The following is a 14,722-nucleotide window of genomic DNA, read 5'->3' as shown; positions in this document are numbered from 1 at the left end:
AAAAAAAAAAAGGCTCGTACTTTGACTTCAAATTTATCTTTTCCGAGATTCATTCACCCATATACGTGCATAAATCTCGAAAAGGGGGCATTTGTTGAATAAGAAATTTTGAGACCAATCACAAGTTGCCACATCATTTATTAAGTTAATGATGAAAAATACAAATAATTAAATTTGGGACTAATTAAAATTGACACATGCTCCAAATTAAAGAGTTAAAATAAATAAATTGGTCATTCTAAGAATGCCACATGTTTTCATATTAATCGTTGGATTAAGTTAATCATTTTAGTTCAATTAAATATTATTTACTTGGACTAAGTTCAATTAAGCCAAAAAAAAAAAAAAAGCTTAATTGAGCCCAAAGACTAAATATAACCTAAGTCCATATGGTTGAGCCCATGGGTCTGGTCCATGGACCAACCAGATTCAAACCCATAAAGCCCACCAGTAAACTCTATAAATAGAGGAATTCTTCTCATTTGTAGAGGTTGGAAAATTTTGACTCTAGAAGATCCAGAGAGAATTCTTCCAAAAGCTAGAAGAGAATTCTTCCAAAAGCTAGAAGACTCCCTAACTTCTGAAGTTGACCACCCTCGAAGATTGAAGCTGTTTTGAAGATACAAACTTTCTCCCAAGACTCCAACTTCAAGAACATCACGTGCTCCGCTTCCTCAAATCAAAGCGTAAGCATTCAACCAACTTGAAGAACATCACGTGCTCCGCTTCTCCAAATCAAGCGTAGACGTTCAACAAGCTTCAAGAACATCACGTGCTCTGCTTCCTCAAATCAAGCGTAAGCATTCAACCAACTTGAAGAAAATCACGTGCTCCGCTTCTCCAAATCAAGCGTAGACGTTCAACAAACTTCAAGAACATCACGTGCTCCGCTTCTCCAAATCAAGCGTAGACGTTCAACAAACTTCAAGAACATCACGTGCTCCGCTTCTCCAAATCAAGCGTAGACGTTCAACAAACTTCAAGAACATCACGTGCTCCGCTTCCTCAAATCAAGCGTAAGCATTCAACCAACTTGAAGAAAATCACGTGCTCCGCTTCTCCAAATCAAGCGTAGACGTTCAAACAAACTTCAAGAACATCACGTGCTCCGCTTCTCCAAAATCAAGCGTAGACGTTCAAACAAACTTCAAGAACATCACGTGCTACCGCTTCCCCCAAATCAAGCGTAGACATAACAGTTGAGAGAGAATCAGAGGATCAAATTCTAGAGATTGAACCGCATCGCATCAAATCAACAAAAATACAACATCAACCCAAGTTCAAGTCCACGAATTAAATTTCTCCGGAAATCTCGTGCGAACAGGCGCACGAGTAATCTTCTTCTAAACGATCATGTACTATAGTTTAAACAAATGATCTACGATCGTTTAGATCATGATTCTTTTTTAACAATGGAGAAAAAGGCTTTAAATTTAAACGATCATGTTGACCATGGTAAACGATCACGTTGATCATGTCAAATGATCATGTTGATCATGAAAAACTATCATGTTGATTATGGTAAGCAATAGTGTAGTCCAATATAAATTATCTTTAAAAACTTTAAATCTAACGAAAGTGTTGATTATGATAAACGATTGTGTTGACCATGTTAAACGATCTTGCTGATTATGGGATACGATCGTTTAGATTATGATATACAATTGTGTAGTTCCTTTTAAACTATGGGAAAAATGCTTCAAATTTAAACGATCTTGTTAACCATAGTAAACGATCGTGTTAATTATTTGAAACAATATTTAAACGGTCTTGATATTCTCGTATATGAGAAAGATGAAGAAGAATATTGAAACAATGATGAAGAAATAGAAGATTTAAATAGAAGAATAAATTGTTAAAGAATAGAAGAAAGAAAATCTGGAAGAGAAGATTAAGAGATCATGAAGAAAAAGAATGAGTGACAAATCGTCCGAGTATTCAATATCAAATCTGAATTTATAAAAATACAATAGTGGTTGCATACTTATGTAAATTATCCATTCATTACTGATACTAGATTTAAACATAAAATCTATTAAAAGAGATGCATTAGTTGAGCTAAGTTTGGTACTTTCGAAAGGTGCCAAAAAAATTCACGCAAAAAGATGGGAACAAAAAACTATAAAAAATTGACCATATAAAATATTGAGGAAAGGTGGAATCGATATGGGAATAAAGGAAAGAAGTGAAATAAAAGTGGGAATAAAGAATTGAAAATTTTAAAATTAAAAAGAAAAAATAACTTATTAATTATTATTTAAAGGGGTTTCTTTTAAAAAATATAACAAACTGACAAAATATTAACACTGTATAGAACCATTTTGAAAATGAAAAAAACTCACAGATCCAATAATGGAAAATACAAAAAATGCCACAGTTAACACTCGATTAATCGGTCACACACGTACATGTAATTCTTTTCCTATATAGTATATATCAACACGATTGTGTAATTTTTTTTAATGATGAAAAAAAATGCTTCAAATCTAAGCAATTATGTTGACCATGCCAAGCGATCATGTTGACTATTGTAAACGATCGTGTAGTACTTTTTAAATGATGGAAAAAAGGCTTCAAATCTAAACGATCTTGTTGACCATGTTAAACGATCGTGCTGATTAAGTAGTCGATCGTGTAGATCATATATGCACGATTGTATAGTTATTTTTAAACGATGGAAAAAGAACTTTAAATCTAAACGATCGTGTTGACCATGTTAAACGATCGTGTTAATTACGTAAGCGATCATTTAGATCATATCAAACTAATATTTAAATGATCGTGATTTTCTAGAAGAGAGGTAGGAAGAAAGAAAAAGAAGATGAATAAAAATAGAAGAAATAAAATCTAGAAAATGAGTTGAAGAAATCTCGAAGAGAAGATGGATAAATCACAAAGAAGAAGAAGAAAGAGAAGTGACGAATCTTCCGCAATATCAAGGGTAAATTGTAATTTATGAAAATATTATACCGGCTTCATAGGCTTTTTGTTTTTATTACACGAACTATAAATATTTTGGTGTTTTGTTATATTTATGGAAATTAACCTTATTTAAATCCTTCTTCCTTTTTTCAATTAAATTCATCATCTTTTTTCGTCCAATAAAATCAACCATCTTTCTCCTTATTAATTATCTTATTTTTCAACAATTATAATAACTCTACTTTTCCATATTAATTATCTATACAAAATCAATTAGAAAATTTGTCAAAAGTAGCAAATTTGACAAAATATTTACAAGCTATAGCAAATTTTTTAGATTCTATCAATAATAACATCGATAGACATTGATATGTTTCTACTAGTGACATTGATAGACAATGATAGAAGTCTATCAACTTCTATTATTGATAGAATTCAAAATTTTGTTGTATCTTATAAATATTTTAATTTATTTTGCTATTTTTAAAAATGTTCCAACCAACTAATTAATATCAGAATCCACCTAAATCCAAATTTTTAATTAAAAATTGTGGCATTTTTAAAAATAGCAAAATAGATTAAAATATTTACAAGCTATAGAAAAATTTTGGATTCTATCAATGATAGCACTCATAGAAGCTTATTAGTGGATATCTATTGTTGATAGAATCTAAAAGTTTGTTATATATCGTAAATAATTTGTCAATTTTTTTTTTTTTGTTTACAATTCTCCATAAAAATATATATATTTAATTAATCCAACACATTATTCCAAATAATTTTTTTTTACTTCTAATTCCAATTAGTGTAACACCCATAATAAATTTGTAACTTTTAATGCCAATTAATCTAACACCCATAATAATATAATCATAAATTATCCAAGATAATTAAATAACAAAATTGAAAATTTTCAAAAATAGCAAATTTGACAAAATATTTACAAGTTATAACAAAATTTTAGATTCTATCAATAATAAAAATTTGATAGTCAGTAATATTCTTCTATCAGTAATATTGATAGCTAGTGATAGAAGGATATCGGTAGGATATCACTGGCTATTATTGATAAAATCCAAAACTTTTGCAATAGCTAGTAAATATTTTAATTTATTTTGCTATTTTAAAAAAAAACCTAACAAAATTGTCTTAAATTTTTAGGTTTTACAATCTTTCCTCATTAAGAAACTTTCGTCTTCCAAAGTTCTAGTCCTCAAATAATTTTGGGCATCGTGCTCTCATGTCATTCTCTTATTTGTATGTAGTCTTCCATGTTGCACAACACTTTCACTCCTCTTACCAAAATAGTTACATTTTTAATACTTTTCTTTTCTTTACATTTATTTTGGTTGAAACCACTAGATCCAATTAAAGTTTTCCTTATTTTTTTTCACTAATCCAAGTAAAACTTAATTCATAACCCTAAAAAACTACATTTCATTTTCAAACTTCAAACATCCACCATTAGAAAATTATTCTCACCTATGTAACATTCTTTAGAACTCATAAGTTTTTTCTCCCTTGATCAAGTCTGAACTCATATCCAACCATTGGCTTCATTTATTGACATCAACTTAGTTAGTTATTCGAAAGGAGTTGGTTATTTCATCACTCATACTTCAAACCAATAAATTATTCTTCATGGTAAACTCAAAATAGTTTCTTGAAGTCTCATCAAGACAACTATTCACTAAAGTTTCTTTGATCCTTCCCTAATATCTCAATTCTAAACACAATTCAATGTGCTTGATATACTACTTCAACTTAACCATATATTTAATTCCCTTTAATACCACTAACATAACTTATTTCTTATATTTTCAGTCACAAAACAATCTATATTATTTCCACTTTTAATCAGACAAAGTCATGAACACACTCATAATCATAAAACGTATCTAGCGAGTGAAGAAGAAACATATTAGCCATAGGGACAAAACCAAAGACTCACACCGTAAGTCAGTCTGCAAAACCGAAAACTTAAGCTCTAATACCAACTGTAACGACTTAAACTTTTAAACTAAGTAAGGTCATTACTCAAAAGATAAATAACAAAATACTTCTTAGAAAGAGAAAAACTAAATTCTTATTAAAAATAATATCAAATATATGTTCGTAAAACATAAAATTGAAAAAATCAGTAAAATTACTGTGAAAACGGACTCGCGGGTTTTAACAGCTTAAAAAAAAATAAAGAAAAATATATAAGGTAAAAATTTAAATAAAATGTCTAAAAATGAAATTATTGAAAAACTAATGAAGAAAAGGAATAAGCAGAATAATCCCCCATATAACATGTCATGGACCCTTCCTATCGCTTGTCAGCTTTCCAAATCTTCTACCTTTGCCTGAAATATTAAACATAGAAAAATGGTGAGTATATAAAAATATACCTAGTAAGGGACCCACTACTGGTTTTGCTAGGTGATCCGTTAACTTCTTGTTAGGAGGTAGCATAAAGTAATAATGTTGTGTGTCCTAGGCGAGTGATACCATAGGAACACTCTTAATCATGCGAGTGATTCCATGGATACGTCCTAGACATGCGAGTGATTCGTAGGTACACCCATAATCATACGTGTGATTCGTAGATACACTCCTAATTGGCAAGTGATCCCATAGGAACACCCTTAGTCGTACGAGTGATCCCGTATGAACACAATACAAGTGATCCTTAATCGTGCTTGTGATCCATAAGTACACCCCTAATCATGCGAGTGACCCGTACGAACACACTACAAGTGGAGTACAAGGCCTAATAGATAAAGTTAACAAACACCATAGTCCAAAAACATGTAATAATCATAGGCATGTCATGAAACACCAAACATAACAATCCATAATCATGCAATCCATAAAACATGCATAATCATCATATAACATCAACTAACAATCACAACCACTCATTGTACACTTTAGCCACCATCAATGCATAATCAATAAATACATGTAGTCTCTTAAATTTAGTTTGAAGGTTCAATAGTAGAACCTCTTACCTGAGATTGGTTAACATAAAATCCTTGGTTGACAATCAATTTTCCCAAAATGAACCAATCGTAAGGAGAATTTCAATAACTTCAATTAATAAAAGTAATACTGGCCAACCTCTAAATTTTTTCAATTTAACTTATTCAAAATTGAGATTGAAACCAATTTAATCTTGATGGAAAATTTTTATTAGATTAAACCTAAAAAAATTAGCCAATTAAACCTTCAAGGAAAAACTCCCAATTAGATCCAAAATAAATTTATGTTTAATTTAACTTTAATGGGTGATGGGAAAAAATCCATACATTTGATGGGAAATAGACATGCACAATGGAATTTTGAACGAGATTTTACCGCAAATGCTCATAGTTAACATGCAACCTTAAACTAAATTGACTTAGATTAAATGAAGTTTTACTTTTGTAGCTCCGTTTACTCGATAATCTTTACACGTCGCCTATTATCCTCTAAACACAAAATTGAGTTGTGGGACCTGATAGAAGGAGGAATCAAAAGAGAGATTTGAGAGAGATAATGATGAAATTGGAAGGTTAATTTTTTTTTTTAAGGTTGAAGTATGAAATTTGCTTTGGTGGAGTAAATCTTTCAAAAATATATACTTTTTAGATTTTCAAAAGTCTTTCTTAATTTGAAAAACACTTTCTTAAATAACCTAATTACATGCAATTACTTTACCAAATCTCAACACCTCACTTTCCACTTAGTGTTGGAATTATTCACCATTGAATTTTCTCTTAGTGGGCTTGCTGTCATCACCATGAGCTTCACTTAGCTCACTAAAAGTGCGTTTGGGGGAGAGAAAGAGTTATAGGAGAAAAAAAATAATGATAATCCTAGGATTATAATAATCCTAGTGTTATGATAATATGTGTTTGGAGTTAGGGTTATTGTTGGTAATGTTATGGAAATATGAGTTTGGAGGAAGAAATATCAATGGTAGTGTTATGATAATATGTGTTTGGGAGAAATATTATTATTGTAGTATTATGATAATATGTGTTTGGAAGAAGAGTTATGATTTTAGTGTTATTATAACATGTGTTTGGGGGAAGGGGTTTTGACTCCACTTGTTGGAGGTCTCCATGTAGTGTGTATATTGCCCTTGACAGTAGTCGCGTGGGTTGAATCACTCTCATCTACATCGTCAGGTATATTGAAGTTTATCATTTCTCTATTGATGAAGGTTGTGCAATATAGACAACATGCGAGTATCACCCCACATTGAACTTCTAGAGGGTAGTATGACTTTCCTTGCAGTATTACCCACAAACTCTTCAAGACACCAAATGCTCTTTCAATTATATTTCGTGCAGAAGAATGCTTCATATTGAAGAATTTTTTGATGTTGACGGTGCATTCTCAGTGCCACGCCAGTCCTGCAGGAGGTAGCGTTGCCCTCTGTACGATGCCAGAAAACCCTCAACATTTCGTTACTCGTCATCAACTAGGTAGTAATAGCTTGTGAGCACATTGGACAATTAAAATTTAGTTACTGATAATGGAAAAGTTGTAGTTCTACAAGTAATTACCCTTTGGCACCCTCAGTATGTTCGATCTTGAAATGGCATATCGAAGAATGTGTGAGTCCGTAGCTGATCCTTCCCACAACTGACTAATACGAACACAAAATCGCCTTTTGTAGCACATACACCAAGGACATTTGTGGCCACTTCGTCCTTTCGTGTTCTATATCTAGGCCGCTCACTTGTTGGAATGTTTGCCTTGATATATGTGCCATCTAATGTGCCAAGAGAATTCTGTAATGTATAACTAATGATTAATGAGCAGATTGCACGTTCGATGGGTTGAAGTACGTAGTTGGAGAAAGAAACCACCACCATCTTGGATCTGTACAACCGTTTATCTCGCTGGTTGTGGTTTATTCAATAACTCATCATGCAGGCAAATGGCTACAAGCAACACAATGTTGAAATGACGCAAAATTGACTCACCCAATCGCATGAATTCCCTTTGAATCACATGGTTTTTCATGTCATGTGCAAGTATGTGGAGGAACATCACCACCATCTCCTCAACATTGATGACTTCCGTCGACATTAGTCTAGCGATGGTTTTAAGTAGATGACACATAATGGAGAAACATCTTTGATCCATTCTCATACTTTCCCGTCACACTAGGTCTAACACATGGATTATGCGGTACATGGGGTATCCTCTTTGTGTCATTCTGTAACAACTCCAACATTAACACTAACTGACGTTGGGATGTTATGAAAGCATATAGTATAGACGCAAATTTGTGTTTGTAAATAAGAAAGTTTATATCGACACCCTATTGGAAAGAAACCTTACGAACTCGTTAAAAACGAAATTGGTTAACCTAATCACATACATTGACTATAGGTTTATGGATTTTGAAAATTTGTTCAAGCCATAAATTACCTATGTAAAATTTTGAAGGGCTCCTTGAAACAAATCTTGTAAAATACATACAAATGAAAACAATTTTGTGAACTTGAACATAATTTCCAAAAGCATTTGAAGATTTTTTTAGATTGTAAACATAATTTTGTTATATCTTTTGTTTAGACTCTGCAACAAATTTTCAAATTGGTGGGTCATTTCATGGTTCCCTTTAATACATTATTTAGGTTAGTGAGGAAAACATAGATCGGGATGAGACATTTTTTTTGTCAATAAGATTTAATAAGAAATTTTTTTATTATTTGATGGTTACTTTGTACAAAGGGATAAAGTATTATTTATATTAAAAGATAAAAATTGTTCTTTTTAATAGGAATCTTTATCTATATCTTTTTACCCAGAAGATCAAGAAGATATGATAAGTCTTTAACAAAACCTTCTATATTATTTCTTCTTTTATGTTTCTTTGGCTATTCTCTCAGTTAATTGCTTTAGACATAATTAAAGGTTTTATTGATCGTCTCATTTATTTCAAATTCTAAAGAAAGTTCTTTAGGAAACTTTTTTTTTCTTAAAAAATCACTCACAAAACTGAATTTCTTCTTTGTCTAGAACTCCTAACCACCCAAGGATCTCTTCTTGCCTAACTTCTTCCTTTTGCAGCAAAGTATCACTAATACATTTTTTCTTTTCCTTCTTCCACCATCCATTCTCCTTTATTTATGCTAATTTCCATAATAGATTAGTCATCCTTAAGTTTCCAAGAACTCGTCAATTTTTTATTAGCCGAAAAATGCATGAACCTACTCAAGATGCCTTCTCGATGAGATCGGCCCGAGATCCTCCAAGATCTAACCTTTCTCGATTGAACACGACCTCAAGATTTCTCGATAATCTTAAAAATTTTCTTTTTTGCTTCCAGTCCTAGTCGAACAAGTACCAAGATGGTCCTGAGATCCATCTCTATAACCTTTCTGTCATTCATCTCAACCGAACAAGTACCAAGATTGCCCAGTAATTCCACTTGACTGCTCGAGATCCTTACATAAAAGGCATTCTATCTTTCATCTTGGTCGAGCAAGCATCAAGTTTTGTCCTAAGATCAACCTTCTGCCTCAAATCTCGACCGAGATCTCACAAGGGTGCCTTCAGATTCCCTTTCCAAGACACTTAGCTTCTTATTTTCCAAAATGACCTTTCTTTTTCATTTTTCCCACCCACCTCCTTCCTCTCCTATTGCTTCAATTCTTTCCTCTTCAATTGGAAACTAGAATTTTCAAAATCAAAATCAAAAAATACGAAAAGGAATTGAAAGAGGGAGCACGATTCCATATCAGCGAAATAATTTTGGTATTTATAAAAATAAAGTAACGTGATTTTGATTTAACTAGTTTTTACAACATTATACATAAAAGAGGGGTGATAGGTGCTTAATTTTATTAAAAACATATGCTAGCTGGTTCAAATCCCCTTCTATTTATAACAAAATTACCGCAACACTTTTGAATAAATTGTATGGATGATATATTTTGAAGTCATGAAAAATGCTTTATACCTTCTTGAGACATAAGATTTTTGACCTGCTTACATCATCTTCAAACAAATTTACCAACTTACCCTTATTTTATCTCTCTTCCTGCTCTTTTTCTTTTTTTCTTCTCTCGTGTTCTACTTGTGTTCTATTCTTTTTTTGTATTCTTATTTTTTTTTCTGTGTTTTATGCTTATATTTCCTATCTTTTGTACTTCGCTCTCGTTCTTCTTTTGCAACTTTTTTTCTTTTTTCCTTTTTATTCTTCTCTTGTACTTCTTCTTTGGCTCCTCCTCCACCAGCAAGTGAAATTATGCCCAGATTCGACAATGTTGCAGAACAAGATGGGATAGCGAGAGAGGAGAGCCTGACAAAGAGAAAGTGAAGAGTAAAACAAGACAGCAAGTGAAATAAGGAGACCAAGGAGAGCGATCTTTATGAGAGAAAGAAAGTGAGTGAGAGCGAGATTAGCCATTTTCCTGCTTTGTGAAGGTTTTGAAAAAAAAATAACTTCACGTATGCATAACGTCAGCATAAGGTCAATTAGAAATGGTTTTTAAAAAGAATATTTTTCATTTTGGGTTTACAAAATAGGTCAACGGTGTCGTTTTCCTTGATAATTTTCTTAGTTAATTACTAAGATACTCTTAATACTCTAATTCAATTCCCCATTCTACACAATATAAAAAACGTCATGAAGTAACATGAAGTAATCTGATCTCATTCTTGTAAGAAGTGTGAAACACATAAATTACTTCTGTATGTAATACATTCTCCTGTGCATCTGGCAACTTCAGCTATGTTGAAAACTTGAAAGACCAACTTCTGAATCTCATAGGAAAGCTTAGAGATGATATACCTAACTGTGCTTATGTGCATCTATTTGAAGTGTAAAAGATTGTCCAAGAGAAAGGGACCAGACATACTTCATATTTAATCATATGCCTTATGAAACGAGAAGCTCAGTTTCCATAGGAGCATCATCACTAATCAAATATCTTGATGGTGGTCCAATCATACTCAAAATTACCTGTGAAGGATTAACAGATGTGTAATAAACGGCTCAATCAGTCCTCCATAGCAAACGAAATGATGCCAGTTGTTATAAGAATGAATAGTTTTTGAACTTACAGGTAGAAACACGAGGCCATGGAGGAAACCGATGATGACCAATGCAAGGTACATTTGGAAGTAATAAACCTGCAGAATCCACCGCCAATATTTGGTTGTTTAGGTTCTCAAAAGAGAGCAGCGTGAATTTGTAAAAAGGAATCAGAGCTAGAAATCAAATACCACAAATATCTCTGATTTTGCGAAGCAAAGAACGATGACTCCAACCAGCTTTGTGAGAGTGATTCCACTGTAAACAAGTGTAAATTATTAAATTCTGCAAAACTTCAACATATGGATGCTGAGAATAGAGCAAGACAGAAACTTTATGAACGTTCAAAGAGAACTCATAGATCATATTGATTATAAGAAATATTCTCTTTACTATTAAAAATTAAACTGGAAAATCATTTAACTGATTTTAAGAGTAACTAGAATTGCGAGAAGTGTAAATACACCTCTTTGAGTAACCAGCACAAGGAAAACCTGAGTCAAGAGTGACACTTCCACAAAGTAGAGAGCATCATGGGAAATCGTTTCTTCTTAGAATCAAATATTCCAACAACGGAAGTCATCCATCTTTATTGAATATGATCCCCAAATGCTTATACCGAGTATCTGAGATGTTTAAATAACAACAAAAAAGAGAAACAAACACAGTATTTACCTGAATACAGAGGCTCCGATTGTACTCAAAGCCTCCTGTGCTCGCTGACTTCTGTCACCACAGCTGACCTACAAGAGAGCATTTGGTCAAATATGTTATTAAATCATAAAATCAATAATAATAAAAAGGCAAGACACGAGATGCATTATCCAATAATAAGCCAGCTAAATACTCCATCGCATTTCCCATAAAATAGCATGTCAATCAATGGTCAAGTTATAAAAATGACATGTGCCGTTACTCCACCAGAAACCACACCATGGGTTCACGATTAAGTATTGCATGAAATCTTCCAATAAGTCGAATAAGAAATTAAACCATGAGTTTACAGAGCGTGATGAAGTGTGTAGGCTTGGTACTAACCGAAAATGCATGAACTAAATGGACGCAAAACTCAACAGCAATTCCAATGGACATTAATATGTTAACAACAGAGACTGCATTTAGTTGAATTTTCAGAACTGCCATTACTCCCTGCAAATAACAGAGAAAGAGAAATCAACCCCGTCTGAAAAGAACTTTAACTTCGCAAAGTCCAAACATATATAAAAGGAAACAGAGAGCCAAAAATTACATAAAAGAATAAAATCAAAATGTAATAGACTTCTCAAAAAGGGAACATTAGTAAAGTAGTCAATGTAGTAAGAGAAAAATACCAAGAGATCAATAACAATCATAGCCAAAACAAGTATAATCATTCCCGAACTCCACAAACTGCATTTCAAAATCAATAGATCAAAGTATGATCAAATAAAGAAGCGGCATTTCACGCTACAAAAAATGGTTCTGCTTGTTTGTTTTTTTTTTTTTGAAATAAATAAGGTTCCACTTAAATGTCAGCCAAAAACGAAAGGATATTCATACCTAGATGTGATGACCAGAGAGACAATAAATATGGCACCTGGAATTGCATCATAGAAAATTCTCAGTGAGATACTGAGAAATCTAATTAAGACATTAATAAAGCCAATAAAATAACAAGGGAACCTATATTATCAAGAATATAACCAACGATAGTTAGTTTAAGAAAGATGTACAAAGTATTTAACTAGGTGCTATGCCAATGAAATGTAACAAAAGTTACCAAACAAAATGGTTAAGAAAATTCTCCTAGAAGACTTCGCAAAAAAAAAAAAAACAAAAACAAAATGAATAATGTGAAATAAAAACAAAAATACAAAAAACAAAACTATGTTTTGGTTTCTATGTTCCCTGAAGTACTAACCAAGCGCTATGGCAATGTTCATCAAAGCTGTCTTCCATATATCAAGATATTGCTCAAAGAAAATATAGAAGACAGAGTACGGAAAGATATCCATCTGCAATAGAGCAACTGTCAGTATTTTTATAGGGACCTAAATCATATAAAAATGCAAGTCTACTGCTATTCAACTGAAATAAAGATTAAGTGGAATCCAACGAATGTTAACCAGTTTGGATGCAGGTGTGTTAGGTACTAGATATTTAGTGTGAAGTTACTTAGGGGTATAAGAGAAAATTAGATAGATAGAAAGTTACTGGTAATTATTGTATAAAGGTAGTTACTAGTAGTTATGGTGGAAGTGTGGTTAGTTACCACTTTTTATAAATAGGTGGGTGGGTAAGGACAGTAAGGGGTTTGTTTTGTGGAGTAGAAGGTTCCAAGTGCCTTATTCTTAGTTTATCTTGTATTTTCTTATAGTTACATTATAATAAATTCAGATCTTGTTCTTCTTAGGAAGTATCCTAACAAGGTGCTATGACCCAACAAATTCCTAAACTATCGGATAACATAAATTTTAGAACTAATAATTGCCGCATGGTACTACAAAAATCGGTCAATCTAAAAAAAATGAAATAGAGCATTGGAGCTTCCTAATTGACAAACTTGCCAATTCCATAAGAGAGGCTAAAGAAAAGGCACAGTAATTTAGTTTACATCTAAGAAGCATAAACACGGTTTTACAAGAAATAGGAAGTATGAACACTGAAACTAGATATCCCGAACGTGACACGATGATATGCCAAATTTTCATTAAAAAAAAAAAAGAAAACAAAAAACGAGGACACGGACATGATTGGGATATGATCTTTTTTATTATAATTATTTTAGACAATATATATAAATTTAACCTAAAATACTAAATGCACTCCACTAAAAAGCATAAACTATTAAGTTAGTTAATAATGATTGGAGATGAAACATTTAGGATCTAACCTCAGTCTTTTTTTTCTTTTTTAATATTTGGTTAAAAACAATTTTCCTTTTGTTTCTTTTTCTTAGTCCCAAACATATCCCACTTCTCTGAAATTGAGAAATTAATTTTCCTTTTGTTTCTTTTTCCTAGTTCTATCATGTTGAACTGGGTTGTTAGCAATACTAATGACGACTTTTTATCACAGAGTAGCATCATATTGGTGCCTCACACTCCTGATAAAGATTAGAAAGGACTTTCTGAAGCCAAATTCCTCACATTCGTAAACTCATAGCTTGGTATTCGGCCTCAGTGCAGCTCTTGGCCACAACACTTTGCTTCTTACTTCTCCAAGTTACAAAATTGCCCCATACAAAAGTACAATATAACCGAAGGTAGATTTCCTATCAACAACAGATCTTGCCCAGTCTAAATCAATATAGGCCTCCATGGTCATTCTATCTGTCTTTCTGAACATCAACCCTTTAACAGGTGTCATTTTCACGTATCTCAGAATTCTGTTGACAACTTCATCTCTTTGACACCCATTTGCATCCCACAATTTTGTGCCCTTGGGTAGAGCACAAATCTCCCAAGTTTTATTATTTTCAAAAGCCTTCATCTCTTCCATGAAAACATTTTTCCATCTAGGACACTCTAAAGCACTGTGGATATTTTTCGGTATTATGGTAGAATCAAGGTTTGTTGTAAAAGTTTTGAACTGTGGAGAGAGATTATTGTAGGAAACATAGTTACAAATGAGATATTTTATACAAGACCTGCCTTTTCTCAGTGCAATGAGAATGTCGAGAGAGGGATCATACTTATCAAGTTTTCCTGTATAACCTTGTTCAACTTCATTATTACTGGTTTCTGCTCTGACCTCAGTCTTATCAACACTATCCTTTTCTTCCCCATTTGCAAG

At 32.5% G+C, this 14,722-nt stretch overlaps 1 protein-coding gene across 1 annotated transcript in view; it reads right to left on the bottom strand.

The window, feature by feature from the left end:
• Positions 1–9,649: 9,649 nt before the first annotated feature.
• The window catches only part of LOC101211336 (NPC intracellular cholesterol transporter 1), a 55,498-nt gene continuing 50,425 nt past the window's right edge, over positions 9,650–14,722 (bottom strand). Inside the window, exons 32-40 of the mRNA XM_011658616.2 lie at positions 12,849–12,942; positions 12,488–12,524; positions 12,280–12,337; positions 11,987–12,097; positions 11,624–11,691; positions 11,140–11,206; positions 10,978–11,046; positions 10,773–10,876; positions 9,650–10,213 (exon numbers count right to left, since the gene is read on the bottom strand). Of these exons, the coding sequence (XP_011656918.1) occupies positions 10,793–10,876; positions 10,978–11,046; positions 11,140–11,206; positions 11,624–11,691; positions 11,987–12,097; positions 12,280–12,337; positions 12,488–12,524; positions 12,849–12,942 (588 nt within the window). The 3' untranslated portion in view covers positions 9,650–10,213; positions 10,773–10,792. The remainder of the gene's footprint in view (positions 10,214–10,772; positions 10,877–10,977; positions 11,047–11,139; positions 11,207–11,623; positions 11,692–11,986; positions 12,098–12,279; positions 12,338–12,487; positions 12,525–12,848; positions 12,943–14,722) is intronic.

Source organism: Cucumis sativus, chromosome 6 (genome assembly GCF_000004075.3).
Source record: "Cucumis sativus cultivar 9930 chromosome 6, Cucumber_9930_V3, whole genome shotgun sequence".
NCBI lineage: Eukaryota > Viridiplantae > Streptophyta > Magnoliopsida > Cucurbitales > Cucurbitaceae > Cucumis > Cucumis sativus.
Note: the sequence above shows the minus strand (reverse complement) of the source record. Positions and strands in the feature narration are given on the sequence as shown.